A 20,250-nucleotide genomic window follows, 5' to 3' on the forward strand; every position below is an offset into this window, starting at 1 on the left:
CAGCTAACAATTTCTGTACATAAAACAGACAATAGATTATCATATTACTTGAGCTTTCATGTCAAAACCACATTCATTTTCTGAATCACGTTCAATTCATCAGCCAATATTTGCTCAAGAGCTTTTGCCAGCTACAATGTATCATTTTAATATAGTGTTGAACATTGGTTTTATTCTAGAGGTTAAATAATTATTATCTTGTTATTGTTACGATTATCATTTTGCAGTTGTTTCTTTTTTTGGTTCTCATGTCATGTGCTATTTGGGTTTTTTGCAAAGGTTGCTTATGTGGGCCCTAATCCACCTCTTAAAAAGATGCTTAATGTTAAAAACATAAATAGTCATACTTGATGTCAAAGGAAATAACCCTGTGCATAAAACTTTCCAGCACTTTGCTGAGTCAGAACCTCTATGACCTCTCAAATGAAGACTGACTCAAATTAGCATTTAAATTGAGTGCAATTTGTACTAATGCACTGCAAGTTGTCCTCCAAAGCAGAAGGGTTCTGCAGTCATTGAAACAGCAGAGGCAGCTCTTGTGTTGTCCCTGCCTGTCCCCTTGTGACTCACCTGGTAGAGCAGGGGGACTGCAGGATGGATTTGAGGGTACAGCTGGCTTCCCCGTAAATAAAACCTAGAGCTTTGTGCTGTGGAGGATTAAGCAAGGTTCTTGAAGTGCAGCTGGTTTTATCTGTGTCCCAGGAGCAGTGGTAGCTCAGTGAAGAAGGTGACAAAGAAAAGAGAAGAGAAGCTGTTCCCTCCTCCGTTATCCCCACTCTTGGATGAGCCTGTGCACCGGCGGCACAGCAGTGACAACAGCTCCTTCAGCCAAGAGACCACTGTCACAAACGCCTCCCAGACCAGCAGCTCTTCCTCCTCTGTCTCTAAACACAGAAAGAATGAAAATAAATCCTCTTCTAACCCCAAAGGAATCTGTGTAAGTAACCAGCCTCGACTGCGGGAAGTGAACAAGATAAAATAAAGTTAACTTAGCTTTGTTCTGTTTGATTTTTTTTTTCCCTACAGTATCTATTTCTAAATGCTTAGGTAGCCACACTCAAGGGCAGTGAGTAGTAGAGCAAGGCATGAGCAACTCTTGCAAGTTCCATTTTTAGGCCAGCATTAGGCATCTATGTGGTGTTGTCTATCACTCCTTAAAACGCCAGGTCCCTGAGCCTCAGAGAAGAGCCTTTGCAGCCACCAATTAGCTGCAATTAGTATTAACTATGTAGCTGCAACACACACATTTTGAAAATAAAACTTTAGGACTATCACCTGAATAATTGTCCCAAATCTCAGCCAGAAATAGGCACTGTAGTTCTACTGAATATTGCAGCCTAAACTAAACAGACAAAAAAAAAAATCTAACAAAAAGCTAATTGTCCGTGGCACACTCAGCATGTTAATATCCTCTCTCAGGTTTGCAGGCTCCCAGCAGCAAGGTTTATTTACACCTAATCTCCATGAATGATGTATAAGCCTTTAGATACCATGTAAATAGGGTTCCTCCCCCCCCCCCCCCCCGAAAAACATCATTCTGTTAGGGTAATCTCCCCATCAGTGGCTTTCTTATAGACAATTCCTTCCTGCTTGCTTTTCACCAGATTCGGATGACTTTTTGCTGAAAACACATGAAAAAGAGCCAAAACTGCATAGGAAATTCATTAAAACAAAGTAAAATTTTACATCAGTTTGTCATCCTCTTTTTAGCTTAAAAAGGGAAACATTAGGATTTTGGCCCATTTTAGAAAACAATCCTCCCTCAAGAGTTTCAAACACATCATTTAGTATCAAACTGTATCTTAGTGTCGCTGTCAAGATAAAAAGACAAGAAGAGAATTCTGCCACAGAAAAGGACATGCACAGCCCCATTTTTCACAGTTCACCACTTTGTGAGAGGTTGTTACCCTGCACTGTAATAGCAAAACTCACAAGCTGCATTGGATCATAGGTGACAAATCGCTTCACCTTATTCATTCATCCCTGTTGCTTTCTGATATCACTGTGTCACTTCAAGCTGCGACAATAATACACACGCCTTCAACTGAAATCAATGCCAAAATGAACTGCATATGTCAGCATATAAACAATGCTATGTAAACAGCAGGGCCTCTTCCTCTCATCCCAGCATCTCTAGTCAGATTTATCCTTGGTTAATCTATTACCTTGATACATGAAATATTTTTCCTCTAAATAGTTTTCTCCAAATAAATTTCCTCTAAAATTCTTTCCCTAGTTCATTGGTTCATCTGTAATTTAGTTTATCTGGTTGTGGACCAACCTTGCAAGTTGCAATTGCCTGATTTAAATGCTTCTGTTATGCTGATGGTTTTAATCAAAGTCACAACTCCTGACTTCTGCTTTCCATTCTTCTCTCTGTAGCAAGAGTGCAGAAATTGTTCCCTGATGAAATCCAAGCCGACTCTTCAGTCACCTTAACAGTTAGCTCCTAATAATAAAGAAAAAAATGTTATGTTAGTGATACACCTTGAAGGAAATTGAGTTTACCTCCAGCCCACCTGCATTAGATTTCCTCACCCTTGCTTTAACCAGTGTCTCTAGTTGGTAACATTGTGATATCAACTTAAAAATTACACCTAAAAGTGTAAATTATTGAATTCAGGTGAGGACTCTGGAGTGTAGTCATGCTTCCTAATTAACATGTTAGACTCATGTTATGAAGAATGGAAGGGTGGTTTGGTGAGGTAACCTGGATGTAGTTGGGTATCTGTGAGTGCTACTTTGTGTCTTAGCCTTTTGTTTGTTTGAAGGGCTTTTGTTTTCATTTGGGGGTGGGGGGTGTGGATGGGAGCACTGAAATTGTTGGAAGGTGTTTGTTTGAACTGTGAATAACAGTCCTGTGTTTTCTAGGAGGAAGAATCTCACAATACACCAACAGCCAACACTCTTCTTGACACCAGCCATCTAGAACCAGACATCTGGTCTGCAATGCCAACACTTTCCAATGGGAATTCTGAGCCCAGAAGACCCAAAATAACATTTGATGATGTGTAAGTTTTATTGACTCTGTGCTAGCTGCATGTTCTGTAGCTGGGATTTCCTTGCAAGCAGAGCTCCCAGGGAAAGCGTTTCTTGGGCACCTGTGTGTATAGTGCTGCACAAAGGCATACACAGTTTTAATCTTCACAAATGAACTGTTGTCACTGATTAATGAAGACTCTGTTGATAAATGTTTTCAGATCATGAATGTTGGTTCACGGTAATTCTTCTTCATCTTTTTATTTTAGCTCCTCTAATGGAAACTTCTTATACTTAATTAGTTTAAAATATTTTTCCTTTTCCTCTGTTCAGCACACATTAATGGGTCCTTTGGGTGGCCAGTTTCTACAGGTACTTATTTTACATTCTGGTCACCCATCATATCTTTGCATACAGCAGCTTCAGATTGATATCAGGTTAAGATTTAAAGAGATAAGTGGATGTATGTTTCAAACTTGTTCTTGAAAGCAGTCAGCAAATTTTTTAAACAATGTTTGTCCAACTGTATGAAAGCAAAGACTTGAATTAATTGATTTTGTCTCTCCAGGCTTCACAATGCGGATTATTACATGCAAGAGGCTAAGAAGCTGAAGCATAAAGCAGATGCATTGGTAGGTTATCACTGGAGTTTTTTGTTCCTCTCCACTGTGGAACTCAGTATTACAAAAATGGACATTCTGCACGTGTTCTAAAACCAAGAGGAACCCTGCTGTTGGGCATAAAGTATGCCTCAGACTGTGCTCCATAAACCCACTGTGCACAAGGCAAACCCTGAACACCATTCCTAGCCTTTAAGTATTTGTTCCCCAAAAAAAAAGCTCCTTACAATAGCTGGTGTTTCATCCAAAGAGGAGCAACAATCATGCTGTTTGTGAAGGATGCAAGATAATTTCATGAAAGTTGATGTGTATTTGAAATTTGTTGCTCCTCTTCACTTTGGGCCTAAAGCAGAAATGTTGAAATATTCCATAGCAGAAAGTCAGGACAAGCAAATCACCTTCCCACCCCATTATCATGTGGTAAAACTGCTATTTCCAATCCAATTGTTTAAAATTTGCAACCATTCATTTTTACATAGTACATTCATTTTTATTGCACGCTGTTAGGTTGGTAGAGAAAGCCTTCCCAAAAAACCTTACAATGAGGGAGTTCAGTGCTGGGAAAGCTTTTTCTTTCATTTTACTCCACATGAAATTCCAATAAGATTGGCCCAATTCTGCAAGGTGTTTTGATTTTGATAAAACTGCATAGTCTGGCAGATTATATTCTGTCAGGGTTTGTTCAATCTGAACTTTTGCCAGCCCTGAAGTGCCTTTAATAGACATTTGTTTTGTAGGTAGGTACTTTGCTCCTATAAGGTACATAAGGTGCAAAACAGCAGCTCATTTAGGCAGATTTAGTGGAACTTGGCTCTTCTACTTAGTTTAAGTAAGATGTCTAAAATGGAGCGTGGCCATCTCTTTGCCCCCTCAAAATTACAACTGAAAAGGAACTGGGTGATCATTCACCTCTCACTTTATTATTTGTGGGGATTTTGCATGCATATTCTGTCATTCCACATTAGAGATTTTAGGCTTGGGAACCAGTGTTGTCTAAAAAAAAAACCAAACCCCAAACAATCACATGCTATGTTTTTAAAAAGCAAACCAACCAAACAAAAAAGAAATGGCTCTCCCTCTGCTGTCAGCGAGAGCTAACATGTCAAGCTGCCTGCTTCAGCTCTCTGGGCTCCCTTTGGGTTGGGGCACAGTGTTTCCAAGTGTGTGTTCTGTGAGAGGCAGGTTCAGGTTTTGGCAGCCTGCTCTGACTGTCAGTAAGGTGACAGTCATCCCTCCCGACGTGCCCGTTTACAGGAGGTGGCCTGATCGCTTCCAGCCTGGCTCAGCAGAGCTCAGGCAGGAAAGGCTGGCAGGAGCAGGCTGACAACACCTCCCACAGCTGGGTGACCTTTAAACAAAATACACATGGTTCTGGCACAGGGATACCTGCTCCACACAAGCAAATATTTACAGGCTCAGGCTCCCGATGATCTCAACGTGCCATGTCAACCCAGCTCCCTCCACAGCCTGACACACTCAGAAAGTGTTGACCTGTCTCCTGTCCTCTTCCCTTTGCTTGTGCCTTTCAGAATCAGGGGTGTTTCTCAAGCAGAACTAAGAGGAGCAGGCACAGCACATCCCACCGCTGCCTGCGGGCAGGCCGTGCCTGTCGCACGCAGTTCGACACCCCGAGTGCCCTGGTGGGACTGTGAGGCCATCCACTGCAATCAACTTGTTGGCAGACATAAATATCCATGAACAAAGAATCTGCTTTTTCTTTCTGCTAGTTAGATCTCAACTTTTTTTTTTCCCCACCCAATGCAGCTGCACACAAGTTATCTGCGTGTAACACATTTGCTGTGCGATCCCGTAGTGTTACTTGTCCTATGGAAACAATTGCTGCTGGTTACTTGGTGCTGACATGACAAAGCACAGGCATCATTGAAAGATGTGTTGCAGTGGCTGGAAAGATAATGCATGTGACCTCAAAATGTGTCAGCAAATGTTAATGAGATTTGTGGCAATGCTGTTCCTGAGCTTGTACAGAAAATAGATTTCTGGTGAAGGGCAGGACATTTCATGTCTTACGAGAGCAACCCCATGGAAACCTCTCCTTGTCTGGGGCTGCAGTAAGGGATCAACTAATCTGGGTGGGCTGCTGCAGTGGCAACTGACTGTACCTTATGGAAGAGATCTTGGAGACCTGACTGTGTTCCTGACTGAGATGTGATGAACTGGAGTCATTCCACCTACTCCATAGGATCGGATCCCATTTCTGGCTTGAAATCTGTGTCTGCACTAAATCTGCTTGCAGCCAGATTCGTTTTTCATACCACAAAAAGTCATCTTTGGAAAGCTTTTTGTCTTCCAAAATGAATTGAAATTCTTTCAAAGTGAAAAAAGGAATTTGAAGAATATGCTGAGAAGCAGCCATTGGAATAGACAGAAAGCAGTCAGAAACATTCCCCTTTTCTGATCATTCAGTTAATACCTAACAATTATACAAAGGCTTTGTATGTAATCAATGCACAAGACCAGAACTTGAAATTAAAGGTGTGCAGAGGGAACTAGCTATAGGGATGGTTTAGAAGGAGCCATAAAGACAAATATACTGTTATCTTGGACCAATAATAAGTGTTATGCTTAATATGTTGCTAAAATAGGCTTCAGTTTTGTGAACAGAAACATATGCGGATGCATCAAAAATATTTTGATAGAGACATAGAAGAAAATTTTTAAATTATTTAAAGTATATTGGATCTCCTATATCAAATGCCACATTAGTAGAATTCTTACATCCAGCTATCAAAAACTGAAAATGTTAAATACTATTATAAAATACGTACTATAAAAATGTCATATATAATATTCATTACACATAAAAAAAGAAATCAGTATGTCTAAGTCAGTTTAATCACAACCATTATGAGGGCTAAAACCTTTTGCAATAAAATCCTAGTAAAATGAAATATTTAGCAGTGCTATATTGTCTCCCTTTTTTTTCCCCCTGCTCTTTCAGTCATCACATAAGTGATGAGATTTTTTTTTTGATCAACAGTTAACACAGAATATGACATCAGACAAATGCCATGGAGTTGTTACTTAACCCTTGCATAGTGACATTCAAACTTAGTTCATCTATAAAGGAGTGATGTGGATGTGTTCAAACATGCTTAGTGCCTCTCCTTGCCTGTGTAAATCCATGCATGTCAGTGGACATAACATTGACTTTCCTCTGTGGAGCATCCAGCCACATACTGCCTGAAAAGATCTGGTAAAAAATTAGGCCCTGCCTTAATTACTATATGAAATCATTCTTAATTACCAGTGTCGCTTTGCTTTCATCCTAACGCTAGTGTTCCTTTGTATGATGATCTGCCTACCTAGAAATTAAAGCTGAAGGATTTTCTTGACGGTGTCATTCCCATTTCAGCTGGAGAAGTTCGGTAAAGCCGTGAATTATGCTGATGCTGCCCTCTCCTTCATCGAGTGCGGGAACGCTATGGAGCGAGATCCATTAGAAGCTAAATCTCCATACACCATGTACTCAGAGACTGTGGAACTCATCAGGTTAATGTCCTTTCTGTGATCATTTTCATCATCTCATTTCAGTCATAATTAGAACCTGCTATGTTTTAAAAAATACCATTTCGACGTATTAATGATTTGTCCAAGGCATCTTCATCTCAGAAGTCATCATAATTAGTTCTTGCCATTTTATTAATGTCATGGAAAATTTATAATTGATGGACACTGCTTTTATAAATTATCCCCTTTAGAGGTTATAATGTGAGTGTTATAATTTGCAATATTCATAAAATTAAAATTGAAATGTAGTGGGTGGAAGTAAAGTATAGTAATTTCACTGTTTGGCAATGACACTTGTCTTTTAAAAGGTGTAGTTTTATAATTCAAAACATTAAAGGGAGTCTATCAGGATTTCTATTACAAACCCTGGTTTTAGAGCTTTATAACTTGGCTGTTAAAAAAAAGAAAAAAGCTGAAATTTGGGACATAAGATCATAGTCAGAGAGGAAGCTTCCATATGTATTGTATTGAAAACAGTGTATTTTTAATGTTAAAGGAATGTGAAACAGCTGAATTAATTTTAATACAGTTTTGTAGACTCATAGGTTAGAATATGGATGAGAGAGCCTTTACTTACTAATAAAATGTCTGAATTATTACTTTAAAATCTGCTACTATTCCTTATAGCTGTTTCAGTGTTGGCTCCGTAGAAATAATGGTCTCTTGAGTAACTAAGGGCTTATTTGCTTTACTTGAGCAAATTATCAACGTGAAATCAAGCAGGATTAAATTTACCTGTAAATAGAACAACAGGATTTTTCCTCTGCACTGTGATGCACCTTTGCTTTCCCCAGTGTATGCTGGGAATATCCCCATTAATGTCAGTGTAATTACTGGAAGTTTGCACAAGAGGAAAAAAAGGAGGCAAATCAGGCCCTAAATATTTGGTTTTTAATATGACAACGGTGGTTTTTTAACATGCCAGATTAGCTATTAGGGACTGCCAAGATAATGCATGTTTTACATTTTGAGCAAGTAGTTATTTGCATAATAAAATGTATCAAATCTTAAGAAGCTCTTACTCTCAGGTAAATAATATGCCTGTTAAATATTTAAAAACATGTTTTTGCATTCCACACTTCATAAAGAGAAGAAGAAAATCTAAAGAGATCACTCAAGAAAAAAATTATGTTCACTCAACACTTGATCCATGTTAAACCCTGGGGAGCAGAGGACCTAGAAAAGGAGCAGCCTACCACTTCTCTGCTGTGCCAAAACTTGTCCTGCACTCTGGCAGGGGACAGTTCAGTACTGTATGTCCTGAACTACACAATTGCAGTTGCATGCCAGGATAAATGGTATTAAAAGGCAATGCTTTTTCATAGTAGCCTGCTTTTGTTTTTTAAGAAAACCACACAGTACAGTTGAAAATGTTTCCCCTCCGTCCAGCAGTTCGTTCAGAGTTCACAGACCAAAAATCTTTGTTCATCCGGGAGTCATAACACATGCACCACTTAAGTCAGAGAATGGCAGCTCCAGGAGTCCCTCACAAATGGGCAATACCTGCAGGTCCCCTGCAGTGCTGGTGCTGGGTGGAGTCAGCTGAGTGCATGGCTGTGTGTTGGAGCAGCTGCCACTCCTCCGCATACACAGCCCCGCTGCCTTGCTGCTCCTGGCACAGTCCTGCTGCAGGCTACATGATAGATAAACCTTGGCATGGAAGCAGCAGCACCTGAACTGCTCTTGGAGCTGCTTTTTGGCTATGGAAGAAACTGGAGAACTTTGTTATATTAGACCTCCGATATCTAAATAGCTAAAGTCAGGTGAGATCAATTCCACGACCTACCACCAAAGGTAGAGCTTAATATACCAATATACAAGATGCATGCAGCATCTTGTAGCAGCCAGTGAGACTGATTTGCTTATTTAATTGCTGTCAGTGGTCAGACGTGGACAAAAAGTGATTGCCCAGGTGAGCAGGTACAGGCTCAGTAAACTCCATGGAAAAAGGTATCATTCCTGTGGGCTACAGTGTGTGCTGAATGTACAAACCAAGTATGCAGTTGTGCCAAGCCTCTTTCTCAGTGTGGCTGCTAATGTTGACATAGATTTTTACTGTGAGATAACAAATAGAAGGAGATTTTTCTCACTTTTACTCCTCCCTTTATCAGAAACTTAGTTTTCCCCTTTTGCATTAGCTGTGTCTGTCATGAGTATCTGCATCAGACACCTATTTGTGAAAGCAAGTGGAGCATCAAAAAGATTGGGAATATCAGAGATCTGACTGTCAAATGTGTTTTAAGTTAATGGTAATTTTAAAATCCCTAACTTAACGCTGAAAATCCCAAAGAGACACATATCTTTGTGTTTGATGAGATTCCTTCAGTTTGACTAGAACAACAATACCAAGGAGCAGGTGAGATAGGACAGGAAGCACATCAGGTGGTGTGTTTACAGCTGGGAGCTGGGTGCTGATGATGGGGGTGGTGGGAGAAGGCAGAGCCAGAGCAGCACAGCCTGCCTGCACTCCATTACCTCCCTGTAAATGAGGACTCATCAAGACTGCCTGGATACCTTAAAACTTTCTTACGCAACGCTGAACCCTATTACTTATTCTAACACAAGTACCTGTGAAATTGCATTAGGGCTCAGAACAATGATTTTATGCGATGAATTGATTTTCAAGAGACTAAATGCATGGAATGGAGTATGCTCAGTTAAAGCAAAAAAAGACAGGGGAGGTAGGAATACTCAATCTTTGATCATCCAAATGCTGGACAGCAGCAATTAAATAGAGAGGGAAGACCAAGTACACAAGACTCATAAATTAATGAACCCATGAATTAAAAAAGCTGTGAACGTGACCTTTCCTGTATTTAAAACCATTTTCTATATAAAATATATTAAAAGCTTTGAAGAAGCATTTATGAGAAGGATTTTCAAGATATTATTCAAGCCCAAAGTATTATATGTAAAATCTTATTATACATTACTTTACGCTTCAGTACATAGAGGGCCAAGATCTTATGCTTCTGTCCAACACTCATCACAAATGTTTGCAGGACTCAGCCTAGTTGGCTGGATATAATATCATTAATATATCCAAGAATAGTTCACCTTGTTGGCCCAGAAAATTGGTTGGTGATTTACTTTAGCCCTCCAGATTTTAAGCGGTGCTTTCTGTTGAATTTTACATTGATCTCATCGTTACAGAACACTGTGACCATTAACTGTTGCGGTTGGAGAAGAGTGTCTATGAGTGGCTGTTATTTTTCATTGTTACTAGTATGCTTGGAAACATCTTAACTCTCAATTTCTTCTCTCCTCACCTTTCTGACAAGGTATGCAATGAGACTCAAGAATTTCACAGGCTCTTCTGCCACAGAAGGGGACAAGAAATTAGCAGTTTTATGGTAAGTCCCTTTGTGACAATGAGAGAAGCAGCTAAAATCTTAAGGAGGACTTTAAAAGTACTGAATTACTTAAGCAGCTTACAGAAGATCATTATTCTTGTTTTCCATTAAACTATTAAAGGATAACTAATGGATTTCTTCAGCAGCTGACTAAACATTTATTCTTCTAATTTATACTCTTATCAAGATGGGATATTAATGCTTTTGACCACTTTTTTTTCTTTCTCCATTTGCTTGTGTTTCAAAATTTAACCTTAGAACAGAAACTACAAAATATAGGTCAGCTTTTTTTTTTTTTTTTTACAGTTTATAGGTTTCATTAAGCAATGGAATTAACATAATCCTTTCCTAATTACCACAGCTACCGATGCTTATCACTTCTCTACTTGAGAATGTTTAAACTAAAGAAGGACCATGCTATGAAGTACTCCAGATCTCTGATGGAATATTTTAAGGTAATCTTTATTCTGTTTAATTTATTGATATGAAATGAAATTCATACCAGCACCGAGAGCTCTCACAAGTATGACTGTGTGACTTAAAAGTCCCACATTTAACCTCTCCCTGGGGAAATGCAGGCAGGATGGCTGCCAGGGAGTGAGGACAGAAGTGATTTAGGGGATTTTTGGATTAGTCACTTGATTCAAAGGACCATACTCAGTAATTCTACTAAAATAACATTATTCTCAACACCATGTAATGTTTATGCAAGTTTCTAAAAAGGAACCTGATTCTTTCAAGGTTTCAATGTGGAAGCGATTATGAACTGACCCCCAGTGAACCATAATAAAGCAATTATTTAGGCTGTAGTTAGTTAAGTTTGGATTTTCAATTCAGTGAGGTTTGCTGAAGCTTATTGCAGTCTCAGAGATTTCTCCTTTTATTCCTGTGGAACTTCAAATTGCCTTATCTACATCTTGAAGGTTTCTCTTTACCTTAAGTGGAGATCTGATTGTCATGACTTGGGGATGTTTTGTTTTACCTTGTCAAATGCTGTTTACCCAGTGTAAGAATGACAAATCCTCACTGTTGCTAGATTAAGAGAGAAATAGAATCTTTCTTCAGCTCTGCCAAGGTTTTGATATTTACATTTTACTGGTTAATGCTGTTTGAAGCACACATTAATTCTTGTACTTTATTACTACATATTATTCTATAATTAGGTAATTATACTGTCTTGTCAGCCCATCAGTCTTTTTTTGTTGGTGTTTTCAGCCGCTGTGAATTTGTTCCAAGCTTTGACATATATTGGTACTGCAAACCAGTAAAACCTCTAACACTGCAGTTTTAATATTTTCACGTAAATGGTGATAAAATGGTCCTTCTGCTGTAAAACTCCAGTACTATCATGCAAGCAACCTTAGTCCTGACTTCCCATGTGTTTTTTCTGTGTGTGTATCTCTGCAGCTTCAGTAATGTTACTCCTGGTCTTGTGCTTAAATGGAGTCTCTGTTGCCACCATTAGTAGTGCCTCTGTTGTGTTCATGGAGTTTTCAGCCAGGGAATGGCAAAACAAATTAAATTTGAACTAGACACATTTGTAACCTCAGCATTTTCATGAAATGTGTTCCACCCACTTCACATTTTATCCAGGATGAATGTAGATTTTCTCTTAAAAAAAAAAAAGGATTATTGGACAAATAGTTGTGATAAACTTTTTCTGCAGAAAGTAATGATAAAAAAAAAAAAAGAAGGGTATGCAGGGGGGATTGTTTTGCCTTAAAGCCACTTTACTTGTCTAGCTGTGCAAATAGGTACAACAGAGAATATATTAATACTCCCAGCATAAGACCATTTTACTGCATCCACACAGAGAAAATGTCTTTTAATGTAAATTAAAATAAGAGAAAAAATTGTTAAATGTAATAAAATAAATCAGAAATGCTATTTTAGGCATCCAGTTGAAGCTGAGTGTTTCAGCAAATGTGTGTGCTATGGGCACTGTAACTCATTTCCTAGAAGTAGTGTTTGAGTGTGTACAGATTATATGTACAGATTATATGTTTTGTAATAAAGGCACAGGAGGAGAAAAGAAAAGAATGAGAGCTATTAACTACATGTTAGTTTTGTATTGCTGCACCATGTTCTCTGTGTTCACTAGAGAGAATCTGTAATACAAATGAAAGAGATTAAGTGTTTGAATAGAGTTGTTATTCAGGAATTTTACACAGTTTTAACTGTGAAAAGCAGCCCCCTGTTTACAGCAGAGCTGGAGAGGAACTTTTTGGCTGAATTGTTTTCCATATTTTTCCTCACAAATGCCACTTTGTCCAAATTGAAACCATTTGTGGACAGAACTGGTACTCATTAATTTCCAATTAAAAACTTCAAGTTGATATTTTTGACATTTAAATACAGAAAATAACCATAAAGCATGTAAGCAATTTTGAAATTTAGAGACAACTTGAAGTAAAATATAACTAAAGTGATAAATTTTTAAAATTGAAATCAAACCTTTCCAGATTAGAAAAAGTGACATCCTCTGAGGTATTTCCCCTGAAAGTTTGAGGAAGATTTTTATGTTTTTGAAAATGTGTTGTCAATAGTCATTGAAATACTTTTGCTAAATATTTTTATCATCAAATGACTGACTCCAATTGAGATCTAGTCTTAATCTTGACAGACCTATAATTTGTCTCCAGGTAATGTTGGGAACAATCCCCAGACAACAGAACCTAACATCAAAGCTTCTTCTTCATCTCTGAATTTCCAGGGCAGTTTAGGATCTCCCTCCTTCCTATATGTGAGCAGGTGGCAAAAATATCCATTACACATGTGCTGTGCAGAACACAGGGGCCAGGCCAGTGTCATGGTTTGACAGTGTCTGCTGCTTTGGACAGCACTGTTGGGTTGTTTGCTGTGTTTTAGAAGTCAAGGGTGGGCTCTGGGCTCCACTGAATCTCTGTGCCTCCCATGCAAAATAGTGATTACAGTAAGTGGATGAGCGTTGTAATAATGGTAATACTGTGCAGAGAACTTGTTAAATTTGATTGAATTCTCACTGTGTGTGCTGACTTCTAGAAAGGCAGCTGAGTGATTATTTTCAGAGAGCACACGTAGATAGCCTCAGCCCTGATACTACCACTTTGTATGGAAAATAAAATAACCACTCAGTCTGAGCAAGTCTGGAAAAACCTGGGCTTTATTGTTGCTCGGCAATCTTTTTGTACAGGGTTTTACAAGGTGCTACACAGACGTGAAAGGCAGAATGAGTAAGCAGGTAAGGAAAGTCAATTTGTGCAACTAAAATACATAAAAACAAGGGCATTCAAGCAGATCCTTACTAGAAATGTTATTTATACTACTATCTGAATCCCAAGCCACCTTCCCTAGCAATTTGGGAGGGATTAATTTCATTAAGGCATCAAGCCAAATTCTTTTTGTTCCTTATTAAAATAATGAAGGTCCCCCTAATGATAAGCAGTCATTTACACTCTCAAGAACTTACTTTGTAGAATAAGTTTCAGTGGTAATTAAACCACTTCTTTGTGACCTACATCTGCTTTTACTGGAACTTATTCCCTCTTTCATCAAGTGACTTTCAAGCTACTGGTTGGAACCTACCAATCATCCACCAGCCACTTAATTATGGGACCAATGTGCAGAGCTGTTCTGCTATATGCACTGTAGCTCTTGCAGTGAAAATGGGGAGTGTTGAGGCTTCTGTCTTCAGTATTCATGTGCTTGCATCACCTGTATTTACATTTTGGTTTTGTACTTACAGAACTCTTCAAAAGCCTCACAGGCCCCCTCACCTTGGGGCGGCAATGGAAAGTGAGTATTTTCTGCTGAGTACTTTAGTGTGGGAACAAATGGTTCCAAAAGGGGGGGGAAATGTTTTTGTGCCTCTGAAGGCAAAGGACAGGCCATGGGATCAGCATTTTGGGAGCTACAGGTGTCTTTGAAGTATGTATTAGGTAGAAAATGTTCTTTTTGTCTACAGAATTGATCGTACAGCTGCCCTGGGCTTGTGGGGGTGAGGGGCTCCCACCAGAGTAAATCAGGTACCCGTGTGAGCCATCCACTGTGATTGGGAAGGAAGAGCTGAAACACACCTTCATCTGTGCAAAGCCCCCTTAAGTCTAAATTCAGCTGTGGTGGGTCCATGCTGAATTCTTTGACAGTTTGCTTCTCAAGCCAAATGAAGGCCATAAAAATAGCTGTTAATTAGCTAGCAAGTACCGTGTCATTTTAGGAAGGCAAAGTAAAGTTAACCTTCATTGCAATGATTTTTCAATGATTCGTTCAGCAATGAAAGACCAATGAATATTTCATTGATATATGGTAAGTGCTGTTTAATAAAACTGAAGGTATAATAGTGGTGAAAATGTGAAGGCACTTAGTCAGCCAATTATCAGTGACTTTATACTAACGTTAAAACACCCTCACCTCAGATATGAAGTCAGGGTAATTCAGTTATGATCTGCTGTTCAATGAAGGTGCATTGCTGCTGCAACCTTGCCTTTATCTTGCAATCTCTGTTGCCACCTGACACATCTTTCCTGCTCCTTCCTCCTGTATCACACAGATACAGGTAAAACAAAGGTGAAGGACTTTAATAACTTTTTTTCCATCTTGACTAGCATGGGCTCAATTCTAGGTGAAAATGATTATTGTTAATGGTCTCTTTCTGGTAGTTCAGAAGAAATTACTATTAGACATGCCAAGGAAACAACATAATAAAACTGTAGAAGGAGTTGAAGTTTAGCACACAAAGAAATGAAGTTTTCAAGCAGACTTCGTTTTCAAGCAGTAAAAAACCGAGAAAATATTGTCTTAGGTAATTCAAAATGTTTTCTGGTGTATGTATATAAACATATACACCCCAAATACACAGTTATTTTGAATATGTGTGTATATAGATATTTAAGTATAGATTATAAAACAAACTAAAGTGATGAAATACAAAATCACCTTTAAATAAAAGCTGAAAATATATTTTAACACTGGAAAAGCAATACTAAATTAGATTATTCATTATGTGCCAGTTTTTTGAGGCATTTAAATGTCAGTGAAACCTTGTATTGCAGTAAAAATACATAAATATTTACCTAAAGTTTTAGTGATGAAATAGACCACTGGAGCATTGCATCTCTTTTCTTAAGAAGTGGCTTGTACATACACATTTCATGAAGCAGAAGTTATCCTTTTATTCCTGTCCTATAATAGTCAGGATGAAGTGTGTGCTCTGCAGGTGATGACACCTCCCTTGCTATTTAAAGGAGCTGTTGGGTGTTCAGGATTTAGAATAAGTGGGTTTTGACTGGAGGAGAAAATTCTTGTCTGGCCACAAAGTAGGCAGCAGAAACCCAGCCTTCAGGTCAGCATCAGTTCTAATGTAACACCCAGCTGATCAGTCTCTTCCCACTAACTTTGGAGATAAGGAAGCAAAGCTCTGAAAGAGCACATCTCTGTCTTTTATTCAGAGAAGGAAGCACTTGACATGTGAGAATAACTGAACATGACAAGGCCGTGTTATAACAGCGTTATTGTGACACCTGTGACCTGTGACCACAGTCCACACTCAGCTCTTCTATCCCCCCTGTGTGGACTCTCAGAAGAAAAGCTCTCTGGCTGGCTTAGAGTGGCTGTATATCTCAGGTGTCTCCTGGTGGCCCCCAGTTTGTCACAGGCCTGGTGCTGCCCCTGGCAGCACGTGCTCTGCCTTCCCTAGAGCTACTTATTCTACAGTTTCCTCTTATTCCCCTGCAAATTTGTACCAGATGGGTAGAGAATTCGCACACCACAGAGGTGTGGAGATGGATCAGCAGCCTGGTGCAGAACAGGGAAACAGTGGGGCAGTCTCAATTGTTTTGGTTTTTTTTTTAACAAAGCAAAACCTGATCCATTGCCATGAATTGTAGTGTCCTCAGGATCTCAAAAGATCAAAAATCTCATTTGGCCTTACTGGAATTTCTGCCTACTCTTGTTTGAAAGGGTTGTGAACCTCTACAAAGTTGGCCTGGGTTCCAGGCTGGCAATGAAACAAATTTTCCCTGGTTTCATTACAGAAATTTTTCCCACCTCTAGCAACAGAGAGCACAAAATACAGAGATTTAGTAGACTCACCACAGTAATAATGGCTGTGCACAACAGGGAAAATCCAGTGAACAATGTGCTTTATTTGGCAGAAGTGCGTCAGCTTGTTCTAAGTGGCTCTAACAAAATACTCTTGGTATCCTCAGATACTTATCATTTTTAACAGCTCCCAGACCTAATCTAGTATAGTTCAGCTCTCCTGTGCATTAAAGACACTGTGGCACGTCAGATAACCAGGATGTTTTGAGACTTAAAGTAAAACATTTGTGCATTAGGATGTGCTTAAACTCTAACACATAAGCTGTGTTAAAAGCTACTGTCTGCCAAATCAACGTGGTCTCCAGCTCTGGAAAAAGAATATATCACAGGAGCCTGTTGTTGAGCACAGGTAATAGCAGGGCACTGCTAGAAAACCTGCAGCAAAAGCTGTTGCCATCGATGCCTTTCAGCCCAAGGCTGTGCCGTGGTGGCAGTCTGTCCTGCAGCCCTGCATCTCAAGTGTATTCCACAGCAAGTAGAATGCTTTTGTTTAGGTAAGTGGTTCCAAATGGAGTTACATCCAGCTGGAGCTGGTCACCAGTGGTGTTCCCCAGGGGGCCAGTCCTATTTCATATCTTTATTGATGAGCTGGACGAAGGGATCAAGGGCACCCTTAGTCAGTTTGTGGATAACACCAAGTTGGGTGGGAGTGTTGATCTGATGAAGGGTAGCTTTTGTTACTTCTCCCACATAACAAGCGACAGGACAAGAGGAAATGGCCACAAGTTGCACCAGGGGAGGTTTAGGAATAATTTCTTCACCAAAAGGGTCGTCAAGCACTGGAATAGGCTGCCCAGGGAAGAGATTGAGCCACCATTCTTGGAGATATTAAAAAGATATGAGATATGTAGATGTGGCACTTGGGGACATGGGTTAGTGGTGGACTTGGCAGTGCTGTGTTAGTGGTTGGACTCAATAATCTTAAAGGTATTTTCCAACCTGAACAATTCCATGATTCTATAAATTTTCAAAGAGAATAGCTGTTTTGTGAGGGTTCAGCACTGCACAGCTCTAACCAAGAGCTTGCTGTGCTGACCGCAGCACTGCCTGCAGCCAGCAGGTGATTCCTAATTGCTGGTGTTAGAATTAAAGGAAAATCTATATTAGAACATTAGTGCCACACTAAGTAGGTAACTTAAAACACTGCTTTGTACAGAACTGTGCAGATGAAACTGTAGGCAATTAGAACAAATCTCCATGGCCTTAAAGAATCCTATAGAGATATTCATAATCCTACAGTACCCTCAGGACCTAATACTGCTCAGCAGGGTGCTTTTAAGACTTGCTCTTTACTTATTGTGGTGACTGTTTTTGGAGCAAACTGTCATTGTTGTTCCCAGAAAATACTTTGATAATAAGCCAATATTGCACATTGAGTGTTTTCTAACTGCCATTGCAGCTTCTGGCAGCAGGTAGAAAAATCATTACAGCTATGAGATGCTTCTTTCTCTGAAAGATTGCTCTATTTTTGTGATAGATTTTTTTTTTTTTTAAATAACAGGTTCATTTAAAGGGAAAATTAAATCCCTTCTTATTTTCAGTCATCCCCAGTTTATATGCTCTCCTTTCTTGTAAAATCAGGAGATACCACTGCACATTCTCCCCTGATTGGGGTGCAGAGGTAACTTTTGAAGTGCACTTAGGATGGCAGTGAAGTGGGGCGTGTGAGGGGGACTCACTCTCGCTTTCCCTCTCGCAGGAGCACAGAAACACCATCGCCCATGTCCCTGAGCCCGTCCCCTGTCAGCTCTGCTGGGAGCACCACGGGCACCACTGGCTCCTCCTCGGCGGGGACCATCACCATCCCCCAGCGCATCCACCACATGGCTGCCAGCCACGTCAACATCACCAACAACGTCCTGCGGAGCTACGAGCACTGGGACATGGCTGACAAGCTGACCAAGGAGAACAAAGGTGCGCCACTCTCTTGCTTTTTTCTTTGTCCCCTTTGGCTCACCAGCTTTAGCTTTCTCTCTGTTCTCTGCCTTTGGACCCGGAGCCACCGCATCTAAGAGCACAACTGTGACAGCTTGAGCAAACAGACCAAATCTGCTTGCTGGTCGCTGTAGCCAATGCGTATCTTCTCTTGTCAAGCACAGAGGGGGATGTGTAACACACTCTGAACATGGGGTTATCAGAGCAGCTGGCAAATAATTTAGCGAACGTGAGCCCCAAGTGATGAGAGCTTTTGAGTCTGCAAATTCGTTCACAGTTTCAGCATCTTGTAGGGCACTGAGATTATTTTCAGACTGCTCCGTCAATGGGTTTAAGACTATTAAAATGCTGGCTAGGATAATAAGCAAACATTAGATGTTATGTTCATGCGGGGAGTCCGATTAGGAGATGTCCACTGAAAGCCGTGACCTTGACTCTCCTATGGTTGGGTTGCAATCTGTTTATTTCTAACAACGAAACATAGGTCTTTACCACAGCCATTTTAAAGGAGTTTTAGCAAGCAGTTTGTGACTGGGTTGTAATCAAGTGTAGTGGAGTGTCTGAGATATAACTAAAGGACAAATTTGGCGTATTGTTGGCCAGCTGTGAACTTCCCCATGATAATGTAATTATTCACATTCCAGCTTTGGGCTCACACAAATCACTGAGAAAGCCTTCTTTGACACTAGAGGTGCAGAGCCTAACTAGGAAATATTCTCATCATGAGTCGGCTCATTCTCTTAAATTATAGTGAGATTTCAGATGGCTGACTTGTCCTGACAAATGTGCTTGCTGTATGCAGTTTGATCTTACTCCCATTAATGTCAGTGGCAAATTTCCACTGATTTAGAGAAACTGAGCTTGAGATTTATAGAGTTTTATGTCTGAATGGTGGGACATAATGATCTATCCCTGGATGAGGAACAATAATAGAAGTTCTGTCCAGTCCTCCCCACTGCTTCTTGTCTTTGTTCGCATTGATTAATTTAGTAGCAGTGCAGTCATTTTGGATTTTTTCCATAGCTGCATCCATTTTCACAAAATGTGAAAGCGATTCCCTGTCAAATGTACTGCAGAATGTTACAGTGGGAATGCAGAAGGATGCCCTGATAGGAGAAAGAGATGGTGATAATCTTGTAATTAGCTCTGTGTGTTGTGGAGTTGTTAAATGTTCTACTTGGTATTGAATCAAAATAGCTCAGGCATTCAGCCAGCAGACAGAAAATGTACCCAGCCACTGCTGTTATCAGTCCTAGAGCTGGATGAGAAAAAAACCTGCTGACTCTCTTTCTGCATTTTCCTCCCTACACTCTCCTTTGTTCTCATTTTGATTTACGATCAAATAAACCCAATTCTGCAAAGCCATATAGGAATACTCTTTATTCAGATCAGCAGTCCCTTTGACTTTAGTGGGACTGGATGCATGAATAAGGGTTTCTCACATCAGCAAGACATGTAGGGTTGTGACCTGTTCTTTCATATCTTGTTTCACAAACTGCAGACACGTTACAGGGAATGGAAAGTTCGTGTTACTTCAAATTTGATTTAAGTATTATAAACCATTGGAGAGAGATCAGAGTTTCATGCATGCTATACCGTGTCTGTCTTTACATTTTGTCTGGAACCTCATTTCTAATTAAATACATGATTTAAAGATGCATGCTTTAACACAATTAAACTGCAATTTGAAAAATTCATGGTGTAACAAAAAGTGTATGGGAACTGCTGTGGTGCTCTGCAGCTCTTCATCACATCAC

At 39.7% G+C, this 20,250-nt stretch overlaps 1 protein-coding gene across 1 annotated transcript in view; it reads left to right on the forward strand.

The window, feature by feature from the left end:
- Positions 1 to 20,250, forward strand: part of AFF2 (ALF transcription elongation factor 2) — a 302,951-nt gene that overhangs the window by 270,713 nt on the left and 11,988 nt on the right. Inside the window, exons 13-21 of the mRNA XM_064669750.1 lie at positions 703 to 937; positions 2,872 to 3,011; positions 3,548 to 3,611; positions 6,973 to 7,109; positions 10,409 to 10,480; positions 10,842 to 10,935; positions 13,653 to 13,700; positions 14,205 to 14,254; positions 18,258 to 18,472. Coding sequence (XP_064525820.1) covers positions 703 to 937; positions 2,872 to 3,011; positions 3,548 to 3,611; positions 6,973 to 7,109; positions 10,409 to 10,480; positions 10,842 to 10,935; positions 13,653 to 13,700; positions 14,205 to 14,254; positions 18,258 to 18,472 — 1,055 coding nt within the window. The remainder of the gene's footprint in view (positions 1 to 702; positions 938 to 2,871; positions 3,012 to 3,547; positions 3,612 to 6,972; positions 7,110 to 10,408; positions 10,481 to 10,841; positions 10,936 to 13,652; positions 13,701 to 14,204; positions 14,255 to 18,257; positions 18,473 to 20,250) is intronic.

The sequence above is a fragment of the Pseudopipra pipra genome, chromosome 13 (genome assembly GCF_036250125.1).
Source record: "Pseudopipra pipra isolate bDixPip1 chromosome 13, bDixPip1.hap1, whole genome shotgun sequence".
NCBI classification, from domain to species: domain Eukaryota; kingdom Metazoa; phylum Chordata; class Aves; order Passeriformes; family Pipridae; genus Pseudopipra; species Pseudopipra pipra.